Genomic DNA, 20,783 nt, shown 5'->3' with positions numbered 1-20,783 from the left:
TAAAGAGGATTCCCAGTCTGCTGTTTCTGGTAGTGTTAAGGTTGCTGACCTGAAAGGTAGCAAAACAAGTGCAAAAATGCCCCACAGAAGGCTTTCTGCATCTGAGTCACACAGAGAACTAGAAAAGGATAGTTGCTACCACAGAACCGTCAACACCACAGCTGGCTTTGTTTACTTTGGCATTACCTGCCTTAGGGCCTGGCACATGGTACTAACACTTCCTAGGCAGGTGGTGTGTATGTGGCTTGCCTTTACGGGATAATTCTGAGGTGAGCAATTCCCATGGTAGAATACACTGCCCCTCTGTCCTGTGGGCAACTGTGTGGGTATATGCTGCCAGGATTAAGCCCAGAAAAAATGAGCTTCTATCAGACTTTCTGGTTGGCAGGCAAGTTCTTAGCCTGGAGTCATATGGGGCCCAAAGAACCACTTACAGGAATTAGAAACAATTTTGTTAGAGGATCAGGAAAAGTGAAACTTGCTCACTATTAGGGAGCTTCACTATTGTCCCCATAGTGTATTTTAAATACAAAGAACCTTCTCAATGGAGAAACTGCTTCAGATGGAGTACTGCCAGAGGAAAGTATAACTTCCTATTCCCACCCCTATCATGAGAATATAATTCTATAGACCATATTTTTAAAAGCCCATATCTAACCTCCCGCATGCCCCCAACCTTTTAGCTGCAGCCTGGAATCATTACTATTACCCAAAGAGCAAGTTGCAGCACCAGGAAAACTGGTTGAACTCCAGGACACTCTCATAACAGGGTCACTGACAGAGTGTAGGAGCAAAGCCAAGATCTCAAGCAATGCACTCATCTCAAGGGGTAGAAGACTAGTCCAAGCTTCAGGCACCAGGGTTTATGGGTCATTTAGACAGTTCCTAAAGGAGGAGGATGAAGCTAAGCTGCAAAATCAGATAAGTGGATGAACCCAAGGTAAAATTTAAAAATTAAAAATCTAATAACTCACCGTAATGAAACCATAACCTTTAGAGCGGCCTGTATCTGAGTCCTTCATTAGAACAATATTATCTATCTGTAACAGAATACAAAGAAATTATTAACAATCTTTTGACTAGCCCCACACCTTTGATCTCTCCTACCCAGAGTGTCTCAAATACTTCTAACTTTATAGCCACCAAATTACCTCTGTCCAAATCTTGTTGTTTTTTTTTTTTTGAGACCGAGTCTCACTATGTCACCCTCGGTAGACCGCCATGGTGTCACAGCTCACAGCAACCTCAAACTCTTGGGCTTAAGCAATTCTCTTGCCTCAGCCTTCCAAGTAGCTGTGACTACAGGCGCCCACCACAACGTCCAGCTATTTTTTGGTTCTAGTCGTCATTGTTGTTTGGCAGGCCCGGGCTAGATTTGAACCTGCCAGCTCCAGTGGCGCCCTAGCCTCTGAGCTCCAGGCACTGAACCTTTTCATACCTTTTTATTTTCTCATTTTTTAATTTTTTTGAAGCAGAATCTCACTTGATTGCCCAGGCTAGAGTGCCATAGTGTCAGTCCAGCTAACAGTAACCTCAAACTCCAGGGGTCAGACGTGATCTTCCTGCCTCAGTCTCCCAAGTAGCTAGGACTACAGGCACCTGCCATAATGCCTGGCTAATTTTTTGTATTTGTAGTACAGATGAGGTCTTGCTCTTGCTCAGGCTGGTTTTGAACTCCTAAGCTCAAGGGGTCCTCTTGCCTTGGCCTCCCAGAGTGCTAGGATTACAGGCAAGAGCCACTGCACCTTGCATCCACATCTTTTAAAAAGAGACAAAGACAGAGCAGCGCCTGTGGCTCAGTGGGTAGGGCGCCAGCCCCATATACCAAGGGTGGCGGGTTCAAACCTGGCCCTGGCCAAACTGCAACAACAACAACAACAAAAATAGTTGGGTGTTGTGGTGGGAGTCTGTAGTCCCAGCTATTCAGGAGGCTAAGGCAAGAGAATCACTTAAGCCCAGGAGCTGGAGGTTGCTACGAGCTGTGATGCCATGGCACTCTACCAAGGGTGATAAAGTAACACTCTGTCTCTTGAAAAAAAAAAAAAAGAGAGAGAGAGACAAAGGCTATCTTTTTTTTTTTGAGACAGTTTCACTATGTTGCCCTTGGTAGAGTGCCGTGGCATCACAGCTCACACCAACCTCCAACTCTTGGGCTTAAGCGATTCTCTTGCCTCAGCTTCCCAAGTAGCTGGGACTACAGGTGCCACCACTACACCTGGCTATTTTTTTGTTGTTATAGATGTAATTATCATGATTGTTTTTCAGGTCCAGGCCAGGTCAAACCTGCTAGCCCCGGTATATGTGGCTGGTACCCTAACCTCTGAGCTATAGATACTGAGCCAAGACTATCTTTTTTTTTTTTTTTTGTAGAGACAGAGTCTCACTTTATCGCCCTGGGTTGAGTGCCATGGCATCACACAGCTCACAGCAACCTCCAACTCCTGGGCTTAGGCGATTCCCTTGCCTCAGCCTCCTGAGTAGCTGGGACTACAGGCGCCCGCCACAACGCCCGGTTATATTTTTTTGTTGCAGTTTGGCCGGGGCCGGGTTTGAACCCGCCACTCTTGGCATATGGGGCTGGCACCCTACTCACTGAGCCACAGGCACTGCCCAAGACTACCTTTTTTTAAGCTCTCCAGTATCTACAAGAAGGGCTATCCTTTTTTCAAACGGATAGCTGGGTGCGGTGGCTCACTCCTGTAATCCTAGGACTTTGGGAGGCTGAAGTGGGTGGATCACTTGAATTCAGGAGCTCAAGACTAGCCTGAGTAAGCGTGAGACCTCATCTCTGTCTCTACTACAAATCACCAAAATTAGCTGGATGTAGTGGTGGGCGTGTGTAGCCCTCCTATTTGTGAAGCTGGGGCATGAGGATCTCTTGAGACCAAGAGTGTGAGGTTGCTGTCAGCTCTGATGATGCCACGGTACTCAATCCCAGGGCAACAGAGTGAGACTCTGTCTTAAAAACAACAACAACAAAAACAAACCCACTGTTTCTCACTAATCTTGCATAATCTGGATTGTTATTTGATTTCATTTTGTTTGACTTATTTGTCTGCCAAGTAGCACAAGCAAAGATGGAGCTAAACATTCCCAGCATAGACCCATATGCCCGAGATGATGTATGTAATGGCTTATCCATGGCCAAGTAAGACACAGAGGTATGCTCGCCCTCCCTACTTTCCCCAGTTCCCTTGGAAACTGGAAACCCTTCAGGGGTTTCCTTCTTTTCTACTTACTTTGCCAAAGGGCTCAAAGATGCCCCGGAGCATGTCTTCGGTGATATTGAAGTGCAGGGAGCCCACGAAGAGGCGCATTGGTCCACCACTGCCCTTCTGCAGGTTGTTGGCCATGGCAGCCAGTCGGTTTTTCTCAGCCTGAGAAAAGAGAAAATGATGGGTCATGTCTCATGCCCTCTCTTCCCTTATAATCTTGTGTTAGGTCAGTTTCTTGGCTTGCTCACCTGTGAAGCCTGTACAATAATAGGTACTCCCAGCAGGTGCTGTCCAGTCAGCCCAATGGCCAGTGGCACAGATTGGATTTCACAGAATTCTACATAGGCAATGCCCTTAGAACGACGTGAATTCCGATCTGAGATGATACGCACATCACGAACCTATCCAGAGCGCAAAGAAAATCCTGAGGTGGGCATACATACATACAGACGGAAGGTAGGCTGCTTAGAAAAAAACTAAAGTGGGAGGGCTACCTTGCCAACAGCAGAGAAAAAGTCCTCCAGGTCTCGAGGTCGAATGCGGGCAGCTAACTGCATACAGAAAACTGTGCGGGCATCACGCTCCTCAGGACTCAGATTATCAATTGGTTCCCTAAAGAGTAAAATGTGTTGAGAACATCTCTCCCAGTACTTGGTCATTGTTCTCCAGCTGACCCTCAACTACTACATAGTCCTCTAACTTGGCTCAAATGACTTTTTACTCAACTGTCACAATCTCTAGAAAAGTGCTCTTATCAACTCACCTGACTGGGCTCTTGTCTCTGAAATGAGGACTCTTACTATGTCCATATATACGCCTAAAGAACGGAGAAACACAAAAGGTGAAACGTTATTCATAACAGTCCAATACTGGGTCTTCTAACCTGAGAAAACCAGATTCTAGGATTTCATCTCATAAGCAAATTTCTTTGGGGGATATTTAGGGGACCAGAGGTGGAATGCTATAATTTGGGTATTTGTTCCTTCCAAATCTCATGTTGAAAATTGATCCCGACTACAAATGAATTCTTTTTTTTTTTTTTTTTTTTTTGTTGAGACAGGGTCCCACCCTATGCCCCTGAGCAGAGTGCAGTGGGCGTGGTAGCTTACCACAACCTCAGACTCAGGCTGCGGGCACCCCGCTGCCTCAGCCTCCGGAAGCCGCTGGGATTACAGGCGCTCGCCGCAGCGCCCGGCTGGGTTTTTCCATTTTTTTCACGAGTGGGGGTCTCACTGTCGCTCAGGCGAGTCTCGAACTCCTGAGCTCAAGCGATTCTCCCTCCTCAGCCTCCCACAGTGCTGGGATTACAGGCGTGAGCCACCGCGCCCGGCTCAAATGAATTCTTTTTTTTGTTTAAAAATTTTTTTGTAGAGACAGGAATCTTGCTGTGTTGCCCAGGTTGGTCTCAAACTGCTGACCTCAAGTAATCTTCCTATTTCAGCTTCCCTAAGTGCTGGGATTACAGGCATGAACCACCATGGCTGGCCACAAGTGAATTCTTTTTTTTTTGAAGCAGAGTCTCACTAAGGCATAGAGTATTGTGGCATCATAGCTCACAGCAACCTCAAACTCTTGTGGCTGGCGCCCTAACCACTGAACCACAGGCGCTACCCATAATTCTTTTTTCTTTCTCTCTTTTTTTTTTTGAGACAGAGTCTCACTATGTTGCCCTTGGTAGAGTGCTGTTGCATCACAGCTCACAGCAACCTCAAACTCTTGGGTTTAAGTGATTCTCTTGCCTCAGCCTCCCAAGTAGCTGTGACTACAGGCACCTGCCACAGCACTCAGCTATTTTTTTGTTGCACTTGTCATTGTTGTTCAGCTGGCCCAGGCCGGGTTCGAACCCACCAGCTTGGGTGTATGTGGCTGGCACCTTACCCACTGAGCTACGGGCACTGCCCACAAGTGAAAAAAAAATAATTTTTTTTTTTTTAAGAGACAGAGTCTCACTTTGTCGCTCTCAGTAGAGGGCCATGGCATTACAGCTCACAGCAACCTCCAGCTCTTGGGCTTAGGCGATTTTCTTGCCTCAGCCTCCTGAGTAGCTGGGACTACAAATGCTCGCCACAATGCCTGGCTATTTTTTGTTGTTGTTGCAGTTTGGCCGGGGCCGGGTTCAAACCCGCCACCCTCGGTGTACGGGGTTAGTACCCTACTCAATGAGACACAGGCGCTGGCCCCACAAGTCAATTGTTTTTTTTTTTGTTTTGTTTTTTTGGCCAGGGCTAGGTTTGAACCCGCCACCTCCGGCATATGGGACCGGCGCCCTACTCCTTGAGCCACAGGCACCACCCCACAAGTCAATTGTTAACACCACATCTTTGGGGACTGAGTATCCTGCCTGCAAAATAGGTTATAAGCACCCTCAGGCAGGGGTCCTAATGCACTCATTATTTTACCTAGATTACAATACAAAGGTGACTTTATTAGCAAAAACTGATACTCACCCAGCAGCAAGTGGAGGACTCCTGTAGTGCACATGATCCTCGTGACGCCGGTCTCGGTCCCGACTTCGTGACTCACTACTATGCCGACGATCCCAGCTCCGGCTGCGATGACGATGTTGCCGACCCCGACTTCTGCTCCGACTATTTCTGCGTCTATGCCGATCCCGGTCTCGACTATAAATACAGATGGAAACAACTATTGTCATGTATCCAATAACATTCAGGTCAACAACTTTACAATAGTGATCCTACACGATTATAATGGAGGTGAAAAATTCCTACTGTCTAGCAATGTCACAACTGTCTTTGATGCAGTACAACACATTACTCATGTATGTGAGGTAATGCTGGTGTAAACAAACCTACTATGCTGCCAGTCTTATAAAATTAAGGCACATACAATTATGTACAAACGGATTTCATAAACATAGAGACTAGAATGGTTACCAGAGGCTGGGAAAAGTAGGGAGAAAGGGAGTAATGAAAAGTTGATTAAAGAATACAAATATATAGCTTGATAGAAGAAATGAGACTTAATATTCTTTTTTTCTTTTGAGAGAGAGTGTCTCACTCAGTCACCCTCAGTAGAATGCCATGGTATTTTAGCTCACAGCAACCTCAAATTCTTTTTTTTTTTTTTTTTTTTTTTTGTAGAGACAGAGTCTCACTTTATGGCCCTCGGTAGAGTGCCATGGCATCACACAGCTCACAGCAATCTCCAACTCCTGGGCTTCAGCAATTCTCTTGCCTCAGCCTCCCGAGTAGCTGGGACTACAAGCGCCCGCCACAATGCCCGGCTATTTTTTTTGGTTGCAGTTCAGCCGGGGCCGGGTTTGAACCCGCCACCCTCGGTATATGGGGCTGGCGCCTTACCGACTGAGCCACAGGCGCCGCCCGCAACCTCAAATTCTTGAGTTCAGGCGATTCTCTTGCCTCGGTCTCCTAAGTAGTTAGGACTATAGGTGCCCACCACAACACCCAGCTATTTTTAGAGACAAGGTCTCATCCTTGCTCAGGCTGGTCTCGAACTCCTAAGCTCAAGCAATCCACCTATCACCTGCCTTCGCCTCTCAGAGTGCTAGGATAATAGGCATAAGCCACCATTCCCAGCATCCAATAGATCAGATGACAAACAATAATTTACAATAATCTTTTTTTTCTTTTTAAGACAGAGTCTTATTATAATTAAATTTGTTTGTTGTAGTTGTTGTTGTTGTTTGGCAGGCCCAGGCTACCAGCCCCAGTGTATGTGGCTGGTGCCCTAGCCGCTGAGCTACAGGTACTGAGTCAATTTACAATAATCTATTATACATTTCAAAATAGCTAAGAGATAATTCAAATGTTTCTAACATAAAGACAAACTTAAAGCGATGAATATCCCAAGTACACTGATTTTATCTTTGCTAATTAAGACTGCATTATCACAGGTACCCAGAAACTACATACATCTATTATGCAATAAAAAAATTGTTCTAAATAAAAATACATAGAGTGGTGCCTGTGTCTCAGTGGGTAGGACGCCAGCCCCATATACTGAGGGTGGCAGGTTTGGAACCAGCCTCGGCCAAAACTACAACAAAAAAGTAGCTGAGCGTTGTGGTGGGCGCCTGTAGTCCTAGCTATTCGGGAGGCTGAGGCATGAGAATCACCTAAGCCCAGGAGTTGGAGGTTGCTGTGAGCTGTGACACCACCACACTCTACTGAGGGTGATAAAGTGAGACTCTGTCTCTAAAAAAAAAAAAGAGAGAGAGGAAAAAAAAATACAGTACATAATATTTTATAATGATAATAAATGACTATGTTACTAATTTATATGTTTATGATATTATGCTTTTTACTTTCAGTTTAGAGTGTATCCCTCCACTTATTAAAAAAAAGTTAAGCAGGCTTGGCACCTGTAGCTCAGCAGCTAGGGGAGCCACATACACTGGAGCTGGCAGGTTCAAACCCAACCTGGGCCTGCCAAACAACAAGGACAACTGCAACCAAAAAAAAAAAAAAAAAATTACTGGGCCTTGTGGTGGGTGCCTGTAGTTCTAGCTAGTTGGGAGGCTGAGGCAAGAGAATCGCTTAAGCCCAAGAGTTTGAATTGCTGTGAGCTGTGATGCCAAAGTACTCTACCAACGGCAACACAGGGAGACTCTGTCTCAAAAAAAGAAAAGTTAAGCAGTACTTGGGCATTGTGGTGAATGCCTATGGTCCCAGCTAACTTGGGAGGCTAAGGCAAGAGAACTGCTTAAGCCCAAGAGTTTAAGGTTGCTGTGAGCTGTGATACCAGAGCACTCTACTGAGGGCAACATAGTGAGACTCTGTCTCAAAAAAAAAAAAAAAAGTTAACTCTAAAACAGACTGATACAGTTTTAGGAAATAACTTCCTTCAGAAGGAAGAACAGGGGAACAAGATATGGAGGTAAAAGATGTATAGACCTAGGCTAATGTGTTTATGTATTAGTTTTTAACAATGAAGTTTTAAAAAAATAAGAAAAACTTCAAAAATAGAAAAAAGCTTATAGAATAAGGATATAAAGAAAATATTTTTGTACCATGAGTTGTGTTTTAAGCTGTTATTATAGAACAAAAAGTTTTTGAACTAAAAAAGTTACAGTAAACTAACACTAATTTATTGTTGAAGAAACTATTTTTACAAGTTTAGTGTTGCTTAAGTGTACAGTATTTACAGTTTAAGGAAGAGTGCAGTAATGTCCTTGGCCTTTATTTTACCCACTACTCACTGACTCATTCAGAGCAATTTCCTACAAGCTCTATTCACGGTTAGAGCTGTAATAATTTAATACAGTCTTAATTAGGTTAAGTGTCCTATACAATATACCTTTTTTTACCTTCTATACCATATTTTTACTGTACCTTTTTTATGTTTAGATATCCAAATACTGTTGTATTACAATTCCCAATGTATTTAGTATAGTAACATGTTGTACAAGTTTGCAGCCTCGGAGCAACAGACTATATCAAAAAGCCTGGGTGTGTAGTTGGCTATACTACTACCTAGGTCTGTGTTAGTACATGCTGTGATGCTTGCACAAAGATGAAATCATTTTTTTTTTTTTTTTTTGCAGTTTTTGGCAGGGGCTGGGCTTGAACCCGCCATCTCCAGCATATGAGGCTGGCGCCCTACTCCTTTGAGCCACAGGCACTGCCCCATTTTTTTTTTTTTTTTTTGTAGAGACAGAGTTTCACTTTATTGCCCTCGGTAGAGTGCTGTGCCGTCACACAGCTCACAGCAACCTCCAACTCCTGGGCTTAGGCGATTCTCCTGCCTCAGCCTCTCGAGTAGCTGGGACTACGGGCGCCTGCCACAACGCCCAGCTATTTTTTTGTTGCAGTTTGGCTGGGGCTGGGTTTGAACCTGCCACCCTCGGTATATGGGGCCGGTGCCCTGGTCACTGAGCCACAGGTGCCGCCCAAGATGAAATCATTTAATGATGCATTTCTCAAAATGTACCTCTTTTGCTAAGCAGCATAGACTGTATTACATTTGTTAAAAAGCAAACAAACCTATTTTGGTTTTAATGTACAGCATTCCCTAGTATTTTCCCTTTTATAAAAATTCCTTAAACCCAAAAAAAACAAGAATTACTGACCTGCGCTTTCTGTCCCTGCTTCTACTATGGCTACGACTCCTCTTCTTCCTGTGAAAGACAGTGTAAATTATTACTACTGAAAAGATTTCATTGTCTCTGCTAAGGAAAAGGAATGACAGTAAGAACAGGGTGAAACCAACAGCATCAAAAGATCGAAGCCCAGAAGATGGTCTGGCAGTAGTTCACAGCAATTGTGCACCACCAACTTACATATACCCCTGAATGTTGTCAGGCATCTGAAGCAGCCTTTTCCCCCCCTAAAGCCAAGCAAAAGCTGGTGTTCCAAATCAGGGGTCCTCTTGCTATTTTGTTCAACTGAAATATATCAATGCTAGAACTGATCCACAAATCTACACTGGAAAGTGAAGACTAGAAAATTAAACAAACTCACCATTATTCTCATGACACAGTAGAGCCATTACTAAAAGTCATCAGTCTTAAGAGAAACCACCCCCCTTTCTGGTTGTTTCTCCAATGAAGGCAGCTATTTCTCTTCCACAAATTGCCAACCTGTTTTCCTCACCCCACACTCACTTGCTTGTCTCCCCAGTGGTGCTGCTCCCAATGGTAGCACTGCCACTGTTGCTGGTGCCGCTGGTGCTGTTGGTGGTATTGCTGGGACTGTCCTTTTTAACCTCTTTCCTTTGCTGCTCATCCTGAAAAGTTCGCCAGGAAAATGTCATAAGGTACAAGGTAGCAGACAGATTCCATTGGGCAAAAAGAACAAAGGTGGGCAAAAAGAACAAAGGTGGACAAGAAAATCAAAGCTCTCACATTACCTTGCCAGTTTTTGAGCACCTGGATCTTCTAACAAAGAGAATAAAGAAACAAGGAAACTACCCAAAAGGAAAAGATCAGAATGGCAGATTTTGATGTTCAACTTCAGCTACCCAACATTTGGTCCACTGACATTTATTGCCCAGGATAGTGAGAAGTTGGTGCTAGGTCTGAGTTATACTAACTTTTTATTTTTTTATTTTATTTTATTTATTTATTTATTTATTTATTTATTTTTTGTAGAGACAGAGTCTCACTTTATCACCCCCGGTACAGTGCTGTGGTGTCACAGCTCATAGCAATCTCCAGCTCTTGGGCTTAGACGATTCTCTTGCCTCAGCCTCCCAAGTAGCTGGGACTACAGGAGCTCACCACAACGCCTGGCTATTTTTTTGTTGCAATTTGGCCGGGGCCTGGTTTGAACCCGCCACCCTCGGTACATGGGGCTGGCGCCCTACTCACTGAGCCACAGGAGCCGCCCTATACTAACTTTTTATTGTGTCACTGAGAGTAATGAGTTAGGCATACATCACAACACCACATTATGCGCCACCTCCAATCTTTGAGGACCTCTCCAAAGAATGGCCCTTGAATATAGACAAGTCTTCAGCAAAATTTACTAAGAACATGCCTTTTATGATTGTTCACTGTACATAATAAATCATACCCCAAAGAAGGGGAAGAGGATTCACAAAATGTTAAAACTAATGATCCACAACTACTCTTTCTTATTAGCCCAATTTCAGGAATGGGGTGGGAAATATTACCTCTTCTTTTTTATAGGGAGCTTCCAGCATGGCCTCAATTACTATATCAAAGTCATCGGACGCCATTGTGTGAAATCTGAGGAAAAAGTACCAATATGTTAAGAACCTGATTTATATTTTTTCTCCCATTCCAGCACCACACATTTCCTTCCCCCTACCAGAAAGACTTCAGGATATATAGTTCTGTTTCTTTCTTTCTTTTTTAAAATTCAAGTGCTTTATTAGGCACATGTGGCTAGTGGCTGCCATATTGCAAAGTACGTATATAGAACATTTCCATTATTACAGAAAGTCCTGTTGTACAGAGCAGAAAATGCTCTCAGACCTACTACAGTAATAGAACTTATTTAACTTTGTTTATTTCTCAAATCTTTTTTTTTAAAGTGGCTCTGTGTTTTTTTCCTTTTTTTTAATTAATTTTTTTTATTAAATCGTAACTTGGTACATTGATGCATTTATGGGGTTCAGGGCACTGTTTTGATATACAATGTGAAATGTTTACATTGAACTAAGTAACACATCCATCAGAGACAGTCTTACTATGTCGTCCTCAGTAGAGTACCATGGTGTCACAGCTCACAGCAACCTCAAACTCTTGGGCGTAAGTGATTCTCTTGCCTCAGCCTCCCAAGTAGCTGGGACCACAGGTGCCTGCCACAACGCCTGGCTATTTTTTGGTTGTAGTTGTCATTGTTGTTTGGCAGGCCTGGACTGGGTTAGAACCCACCAGCTCTGGTGAATGTGGCTGGCGCCCTAGCAGCTGAGCTACAGGCGCCAAGCCAATGGTTCTATTTCTTGAACTCCAAAGGGATCTATTGCTTATCCTAGGTTTGTTTTTGCACCTTATAGATCTGAATTAGTTCTGGTTTGTGGCTTAGAATGGTCATGGGCCTATGAGAAAATAATACAGACACCCTGTTCTATGGAAAGAAAATGCAGGTATTTAAAATTACTACTCACTTTACAACAGTTACCAGGCCTCCACTCTACTGTTCAAAATTCTGAATAACTAGTTTAAACTTAAAACATAAAATAGGTACATATTTCCAACAAAAAGGTAAAGACGCAAGACTAAAAATCAGACAAAAAACAAATCACACCAAAATGCAGATTTGCCCTGTTAAGCTCTTCCTCCTTCATACCCCAAACACCAAAAATTAGGGTCTCATCACTAAGCATTTTCTGTCCAACATCAGTAAGAATTTAGGTAACTAGAAATATTATGGTTAAGATAGGCTTTACCAATCCCATATTGAAACCTTTCTTTCTGGCAGGCAAGGTATAAAACTTTTTGTATCCAAGTTTTTACATCTGGTAACTGTCCCTAGGCTATTAGCCACAAGACTGTCAAATAAGAAAAAAAAAAAAAAGATATCAAACAAAATCAACAGAATAAATTACTCAAAACATTTCTTTCTTTCTTTCTTTTTTGAGACAAGAGCCTCATTTTGTTACCCAGCTACAGAGCAGTGCTGACAGCCCAACTCACAGCAACCTCAAACTCCTGGGTTCAAATGATCCTCCTGCCTCAATCTCCTGAGTAGCTAGGACTACAGGTGCCTGCCACAACGCTCCCACTAATTTTGTGTATTAGTAGAGATAGGGTCTCACTCTTGCTCAGGCTGGTCTCGAACGCCTAAGCTCAAGTGATCCTCCTACCTTAGACTCCCAGAGTGCTAGGATTATAGGCGTGAGCCACCACACTGGGCCTATTCAAATTATAGGTCTGGAATTATCAATACATACAACATGGATGAATTTCAAAATTTATACCGAGTGACAGAAACCAGACCAAAAAAGACTATGCACTGAAAAACACCATTTATATAAATTCTAGAAAACGCAAATTAACCTAAAATGTGTACTCTAGAGGAAGCAAATCAATGAAAGCCTAGAGTTAGGAGTGAGTGGGAAGAGGCTAGGAGAAAAGGATTATTTTTTTTTAGAGTGTTTTTTTAATTTTTATTTATTTATTTTTTATTTTTTTTTTGAGACAGAGCCTCAAGCTGTTGCCCTGGGTAGAGTGCTGTAGCATCACAGCTCACAGCAATCTCAAACTCCTGGGCTCAAGCGATTCTCTTGCCTCTGCCTCCCAAGTAGCTGGGACTACAGGCGCCCGCCACAATACCTGGCTATTTTTTGGTTGTAGTTGTCATTGTTGTTTGGTGGTCCAGGCTGGATTCGAACCCGTCAGCTCAGGTGTATGTGGCTGGCGCCTTAGCCGCTTGAGCCACAGGCACCGAGCCAGGAGAAAAGGATTTTTAAAAAAGGCCACAAGCAAGGCCAGGCGGTGGCTCATGCCTGTAATCTTTTTTTGAGACAGAGTCTCACTTTGTTGCCCTGGGTAGAGTGCCATGGCATCACAGCTCACAGCAACCTCCAGCTCTTGGGCTTAGGCGATTCTCTTGCCTCAGCACCTGTAGCTCAAGTGACTAAGGTGCCAGCCACATACACCAGAGCTGGCAGGTTCAAATTCAGCCCGGGCCTGCCAAATAGCAATGACAACTACAACAAAAAAGTGACTAGGAGTTGTAGCAGGTGCCTGTAGTCCCAGCTACCTGGGAGGCTGAGGCAAGAGAATCGCTTAAGCCCAGGAGTTGGAGTTTGCTGTCAGCTGCGATGCCACAGCACTCTACCCAGGGCAAGAGCTTGAGCTTCTGTCTCAAAAAAGAGAGAGAGAATCACGTAAGCCCAAGAGTTTGAGGTTGCTGTGAGCTCTAATGCTATGCCACTCTACCTAGGGCAATGAAGTGAGACTCTGTCTCCAAAAAAAAAAAAAGGAAAAGAAAGACTATCGAATTGTACACTTTAATATACAATTATATTTTACTGTATGCCAGCTATAAACACCTCAATGATGCTGTAAAAAAGAAAAAAAAAACCTGACAAATTTCTATGCAAGGAGGCTAGCATAATTATACTTTCCATATCTCTAAGAGCTTTGTCTTCTTTAAAGCAGGTAATACACCATCCAATAATTCTGCCTTGGCTGCACTCAAAAGTCCAGAGTCTATTTTGATGATTTAATAATTATAATGACATTTGTCATTTATAGTAGCTGCAACAGCTAGGGACTATGCTAAGCATGTTACAGAGGTAAGATTCTTAGAGAAAAACAACTTGGAGCCAAATGTAAGCTCAATTTCTTCTTCCTTTTTTTTTTTTTGCAGTTTTTGGCCGGGGCTGGGGTGGACACATCACATTTGGTATATGGAACTGGCGCCCTACTCCTTGAGCCACAGACACTGCCCAGAACTCAATTTCTTACAATAGCACCACCTTACAGTTATTTAGCAATCAAAGGTAACATATGACATCCGATCCATTCATAGATTTTAAAAACAGAGATTTTGTGAACTGCCCAAAGTCACATGGCTTGAATGAAGGAGATAATTCTTTTTTTTATTATTATTTTGTCACCCTCAGTAGACTGCTGTCGTGTCATAGCTCACAGCAACCTCCGACTCTTGGGTTCAAGCAATCCTCTTGCCTCATTTTTTCTATTTTTAGTAGAGATGAGGTTTCCCGTTTTTGCTCAGGCTGGTCTTACTCTCTCGAGCTCAATTACAGGTGTGAGCCACCATGCCTGGCCAGGAGCCATTTCTTAATTAGAAAGGTCTTTTGACTTCAAGTCTAATGTTCTATCCATAGAGTGTCGTGGCATCACAGCTCACGGCAACCTTCAACTCCTGGGCTTAGGTGATTGTCTTGCCTCAGCCTCCTGAGTAGCTGGGACTGCAGGTGCCCACCACAACGCCCAGCTATTTTTTGTTGTAGTTTGGCCAGGGCCAGGTTCAAACCCACCACTCTCAGTATATGGGGCTGGTGCACTACCCCGAGCACAGGCGCCACCCCCTTTTTTTTGGGGGGGGGACAGAGACTCACTGTGTCACCCTCGGTAGAGTGCCATAGTGTCACAGCTCACAGCAACCTCCAACTCTTGGGCTTAAGCTGTTCTCTTGCCTCAGCCTCCCCAGTAGCTGGGACTACAGGTGCCCATCACAACACCCAGCTATTTTTTTGTTGCAGTTGTTTAGCTGGCCCAGGACAGTTTTGAACCTGCCACTTTCAGTGTATGTGGCTGGCACCCTAAACACTGTGCTACAGGCACCAAGCCTGGTTACCTCTGTCTTATATGGTTTATAATTTAACCTTAAGGCTGGATGACTGTAATCCCAGCACTCTGGGAGGTGAAGGTGGGTGGATTGCTTGAGCTCAGGAGTTCGATACTAGCCAGAAAATATTTATTTAATATCTGGTCAGGTGTGGTGGCTCACCCCTATAATCTTAGCATTCTGGGAAGCTGAAGCGGGTGGATTGCCCGGGCTCAGGAGTTGAGACCAGCCTGATCAAGATGAAGACCATGTCTCTACTAAAAAAAGAGAAAAACTAGCCAGGCTCATGGTGGGCAGGTATCTGTAGTCCCAGCTACTCAGGAGGGTGAAGCAAGAGGATCCCTTGAGCCCAGAAGTCTGAGGTTATTGGGAGCTATGATGATGCCATGGCACGCTAGCATAGGGCAACAGAGTGAGACTTGGTCCCAACCAACCCCATAAAAAAAAAATCTTAAAGGAACTAAAAAAAAAAAAAGAAAAAAGAAAAAGACACAGTATATAAAGATATCTACTTTGAAATATTCTACTAGATTTATCAAAAAAATCAGTCTCATTAGCTATACATTATTGCCAGGCTTCAATAGCTATGCCATGTACAGTATATACCTTAAGAGTATCAGGAAACAGACTAGTCCACTGTGGAAAAAGGATTCTAAAAATAAGTCTTTGATCCTCAAGCTGTTCCTTCCAGTCATTCTGGCTGCCAAGTCTATATAAATTTTCTAAGTGATACAAACTCCTTATTTTTTAGATTCTGCCTTTTCCTCTCCAAATGAAATGCATCTGATTTCAAGAATTGCTCATTGCTGAGTGCTAGCACAGGGAAGGGGTAACTTACCATGTGCACAAATATGGAAATAACACTCATCAGAAATCAAACAGGTGGGGGGAATAGGTAAATTCATGCCTAATGGACACAGTACACACTAAGTGATGAACACACAACTTTGGCTCAAACTGTACAAAAGCAATTCATGCAACCAAAGTGTTTGTACCCCCCTAATATTCTGAAATAAAAAAATAAAATAAATTTAAATACACTCTAAAAAATGGGCACAAAAATCTTTCGCTCTTGGTTAGGTTCTCACTGGAGGAATGTGGCAGGAGCACCGGCTGTGCAGGAAAGAGCCTCAGAACAGCGTCTGGAACTCTATTTTAAGAACTTCTCAAAACGAAGAGAACAAGTCATGGAGAAGAATGGGAATAACCGAAAGCTTTGGGTTTGCGTTGCTACTTGCATCTGCACGGATTATTCTAAACTTGCCCCAATCATGTTTGACTTTAAAACAGAACCTGAATTCTTTGAACTTGATGTGGTGGTTCTTGGCTCTCACCTGATAGATGACTATGTAAATACATATTCCATGATTGAACAAGATGACTTTGATATCAACACCAGGCTTCACACTATTGTTAGGGGGGAAGATGAGGCAGCCATGGTGGAGTCAGTAGGCCTGGCCCTAGTGAAGCTACCAGATGTCCTTAATCGCCTGAAGCCTGACATCATGATTGTTCATGGAGACAGCTTTGATGCTCTGGCTACATCTGCTGCCTTAATGAACATCCGAATCCTTCATATTGAAGGTGCAGAAGTCAGTGGGACCACTGACGACTCTATCAGACATGCCATAACAAAACTGGCTCATTATCACGTGTGCTGAGCCCAAAGTGCAGAGCAACACCTGATATCCATGTGTGAAGACCACGACCGCATCCTTTTAAGCCGGCTGCCCTTCCTAAGACAAACTTCTCTCACCCAAGAACAAAGACTATATGAGCATCATTTGGATGTGGTTAGGTGATGATGTAAAATGTAAAAATTACATTGTTGCACTGCAGCCCCCTGTGACCACTGACATTAAGCATTCCATTAAAATGTTTGCGTTAAAAAAAAAAATCTTTCACTTGACAGGCATCTACAAATGAACTCTACGAAAGGAGTTCTTTTTTTTTTTTTTTTTGAGACAAAGCCTCAAGCTGTCGCCTTGGCATCATAGCTCACAGCAACCTCCAACTCCTGGCCTCAAGTGATTTCCTGCCTCCACCTCCCAAGTAGCTGGGACTACAGGCATCTGCCACAAGGCCTGGCTATTTTTTGGTTGCAGCCGTCATTGCTATTTGGTGGGCCAGGGCTGGATTCGAACCCGCCAGCTCAGGTGTATGTGGCTGGCGCCTTAGCCGCTTGAGCCACAGGTGCCAAGCCACGAAAGGAGTTTTAACTCAGAAACAAATGAATGAACTTATTTACAGAGATAAATAGAACATAATGCATGATTTTGAAACTTGCAATTTCACTGGGTTTAGTGTCGTTCTAGATGTCCTAAAGCAATAACATGCCAAACACTAGGCATTTTCAGGTAATTTTCAAATTTCTCTCCAAGCCCTAACTTACAGGCCAAAGTGTAGTCAATCCCATTCGTACATAGACCATGGGGTTTTCTTCCATCCTACTCCAAAAACTGCATCGTGGTGGTGCATGAACCTTGTCATAGCAAAGTCAAGACCCAAGCAGTAGGTAGACCCCACTACAGAAGGAGCAGAGAGATTGAAGAACCACTATCAGCTCAGTTCAGGAAGAATTCAGCAAATGCTGGAGTCCCAGGGGTGATGGTAGTGCCATCTCCTGTCACTGAGCTGGGCACAAACAACTCCAAACTGAAGGAAGCTTAATTGAGAACAGGAACAATGAGAAAGATAAAAACATTATTTGATGTCCTGTCTCCTCCATGCTGTCTGTATAAAAAAACCAAGGTTATGGTTTTCTTTTTTCTTTCTTTTTTGAGACAGAGTATCAAGCTGTCACCCTGGGTAGAGTGCCGTGGCATCACAGCTCACAGCAACCTCAAACTCTTGGGCTTAAGAGATTCTCTTGCCTCAGCCTCCCAAGTAGCTGGGACTACAGGCGCCTGCCACAACGCCTGGCTATTTTAGGTTGCAGTTGTCATTGCTGTTTGGCAGGCCAGGGCTGGCTTCGAACCCGCCTCCTCAAGTGTATGTGGCTGGCGCCCTAGCCACTGAGGTACAGGCACTGAGCCAAGGTTATGCTTTTAAAAAAATGATCCCACAGTAACCAACTGACACCATCTTTACAAGAACTAGTGTTCCAGGGCTCAATCCACACATATGGCTTCACCATATTCCTTACAGTATGTACAGTCCAAAAAGGTAGAAAGTAGCTTGGCACCCGTAGCTCAGTGGTTAGGGCGTGGGCCCCGCATACACTGGGGCTGATGGGTTTGAACCCGGCCGGGGCCTGCCAAACAATGACAACTACAACCAAAAAATAGCTGGGCGTTGTGGCAGGTGATTGTAGTCCCAGCTACTTGGGAGGCTGAGGCAAGAGAATCGCTTAAGCCCATGGGTTGAGGATGCTGTGAGCTGTGACGCCACAGCACTCTACCGAGGGTGACATAGTGAAAGAACCCACATAGGCCAACATGGTGAACATTAAGTGTTCAAAAAAGTGGGGAGACTGAGAAAGAAATCTCAATTCCCGGGCGGCACCTGTGGCTCAAGGAGTAGGGTACCGGTCCCATATGCCGGAGGTGGTGGGTTCAAACCCAGCCCCAGCCAAAAAACAAAAACAAACAAAAAAAAAACCCAAGAAATCTCAATTCCCTTATCTCCCTCTGAGTGGTGGCACGAGTGGCTGAAAACTAATCATACGTGTCTTCTCAGGCCGTGGAAGGGCAATACTCCCTCCCAAAGATGGGCGACCCTAAGTGTCAAGGGACCTGGAGACGAGTTAGTGGGATTCTTGAAACCGCATCTTTATCTAACAGGAGATAGGCACAAAGAGGCACACTTCTAAAGTCCTGCCAATGGATTACCTTTAGGCAACAACCACTTCCAGATAAAAATAAACCAAAAAAGATTTTTAAAATTTTAAGTTTCCCTGATTTCGCTCATGACGCCATTTTCTGCCTGTGACGTCAGGGGGAGGCGCCATGCAGCAACGTCATGCATAGGTGACGCATGGGGGAAACGAGATTTCAGGGTTTCTCACCAGTTCCGGGTCCCCACTGGGGGGGAATCCCGGTTTTATCCGTTCCTTTGGGTGTGCTGCGGGGTGCGAAGCTCAGCTATTTCCTAGTCTCTGCAGGAAAAGCAGCACAGCAGCAGACGCGGCTCCTCTTCCCGCAAAATGGCGGCAGCTCCGCTGTCTTCCAGCACTTTCCCCAATCTGCGCATGCGCCAAGATACCAGGCTGTGAAACTAACTTCACAGGTTTCGTAGCAACAGTCCAAGGTACAGGCTCTCATTGGCTAAAGACCCGAAAATGGGTGGGGCAAACTCAAATGTTTCTTAGCAACCATCAAGTTCTCATTGATTGGCTAACCTCTCCGAGACTCAAGGAAAGCGTAAGCGTCCTTCGGTAGCCGCTCTTCACGCTCTCATTGGTTAAATCACTTGCAGACGGTGGGGAGAACCGGATCCAGCGTAGGAGTGAGAGCTGGGATTCCCAAGCGCCCAGAGACAAAGTCAAACCGAGGGGCGGAGCCAGCGAGGAGGTGTGCGCCCAGAGACAAAGTCAAACCGAGGGGCGGAGCCAGCGAGGAGGTGTGCTAGACGTCCTTAACTGGCCCTTCTAATTTGAAGGGGTTACGTCGGTCTTCCTCGCAACAGCATTCTGGAGAGCAGTTGCACTTCTCGCCCGAGATTCTGAACTCCGCACCCCCACTCTAAGTGGGCTGTCTACACAACCCTTCTGACTACCTTCTCCTGATCTCAGTGTTTCCAACCTGGTAAACTCAGGTCTCTTCTTCCACACTCTACCTCATAATCATCTGGTCCCACAAGGTACACACCTTCAGTTCAAATTAACGCCCCACACATCTCCCACTGCAAAGGTAAACTTTGGAATTTATTAAGAGACTCTTTGGGTTCAAGCGGTACTCTGAGCCCTCTAACCAGAAAGGAGTAGGCCTGGCATAATTCTAGCACTTTGGGAGGCCAAGTCAGGAGGATTGGTTTGAGGCTGCAATGAGCTATGATCGTGCCATTACACTCTAGCCTGGGCAACAGGGTGAGTCCTCATCTCTAAAGAAAGATCTAATGGGCTCGGTGCCTGTGGCTCAAGCGGCTAAGGCGCTAGCCACATACACCTGAGCTGGTGGGTTCGAATCCAGCCCGGGCCCAACAAACAATGGCTGCAACCAAAAAATAGCCAGGCGTTGTGGCGGGCGCCTGTAGTCCCAGCTACTTGGGAGGTGGAGACGGGAAACTCGCTTGAGCCCAGGAGTTGGGAGGTTGCTGTGAGCTGTGATGCTATGGCACTCTACCCAGGGCGACAGCTTGAGGCTCTGTCTCAAAAAAAAAAAAGAAAGATCTAATGTCCACACTTAACTTCCAAGGGCTTCCAGTAACCCTAGAGACCTCAGCTGCCTAAGTAGTTACCAGAAACATGGTTGTAACATGGAAAGAACCTGAGTTCCAGTTCTGATTTGGACACTAACATCACGCCACTATACCTTCAAATTCTCTGTAAAATGGAAAACTGGGTTAGATGAGCTCCTGACTTTAACCCTGTAATTTTATGCAAACAAAATAGGTGGCTTTGTGCTACAGACATCTAGGTAGCTGCTAAGCTGGCAGTGCAGCAGCTCAAGAATGCAGAAGAGAAGCTGGCTTCACTCACTACTCCATCTTCCCTTCTCCAAGGCTGCAAACTCTTTTCCTCATTCCCAAAGAAAAGCCTAACCACGGATTCTAATGGAAAGACCTCACTGTAGCTGGTCAGAAAGGCCTATATGCAGAAGTCCAAGAGTCAGCACTCAGCTTCCTAACTAGGGAATACAACTAGGCCTCTTTGGGTCTTGATAAGGGCACAGATCTGAACATACCGTGGCCTAAGTGAGGT

General features: G+C 44.6%; 1 protein-coding gene across 3 annotated transcripts in view; it reads right to left on the bottom strand.

Annotated features, from left to right (window-relative positions):
• RBM23 (RNA binding motif protein 23) overlaps positions 1 to 19,120 on the bottom strand; it is a 29,316-nt gene extending 10,196 nt beyond the window's left edge. For 2 of the 3 annotated variants that reach the window (XM_053596220.1, XM_053596222.1), the window contains exons 1-10: positions 18,930 to 19,120; positions 10,809 to 10,884; positions 9,799 to 9,920; positions 9,265 to 9,312; positions 5,663 to 5,836; positions 3,979 to 4,032; positions 3,710 to 3,827; positions 3,464 to 3,616; positions 3,240 to 3,377; positions 975 to 1,040 (exon numbers count right to left, since the gene is read on the bottom strand). In XM_053596220.1, the coding sequence (XP_053452195.1) occupies positions 975 to 1,040; positions 3,240 to 3,377; positions 3,464 to 3,616; positions 3,710 to 3,827; positions 3,979 to 4,032; positions 5,663 to 5,836; positions 9,265 to 9,312; positions 9,799 to 9,920; positions 10,809 to 10,874 (939 nt within the window). In that variant the 5' untranslated portion in view covers positions 10,875 to 10,884; positions 18,930 to 19,120. The remainder of the gene's footprint in view (positions 1 to 974; positions 1,041 to 3,239; positions 3,378 to 3,463; positions 3,617 to 3,709; positions 3,828 to 3,978; positions 4,033 to 5,662; positions 5,837 to 9,264; positions 9,313 to 9,798; positions 9,921 to 10,808; positions 10,885 to 18,929) is intronic. The other variant, XM_053596221.1, reaches the window with a different exon arrangement.
• Positions 19,121 to 20,783: the final 1,663 nt, after the last annotated feature.

Source organism: Nycticebus coucang, chromosome 6, assembly GCF_027406575.1.
Source record: "Nycticebus coucang isolate mNycCou1 chromosome 6, mNycCou1.pri, whole genome shotgun sequence".
Taxonomy (NCBI): domain Eukaryota; kingdom Metazoa; phylum Chordata; class Mammalia; order Primates; family Lorisidae; genus Nycticebus; species Nycticebus coucang.
This window is presented reverse-complemented; position numbering and strand designations above follow the sequence as displayed.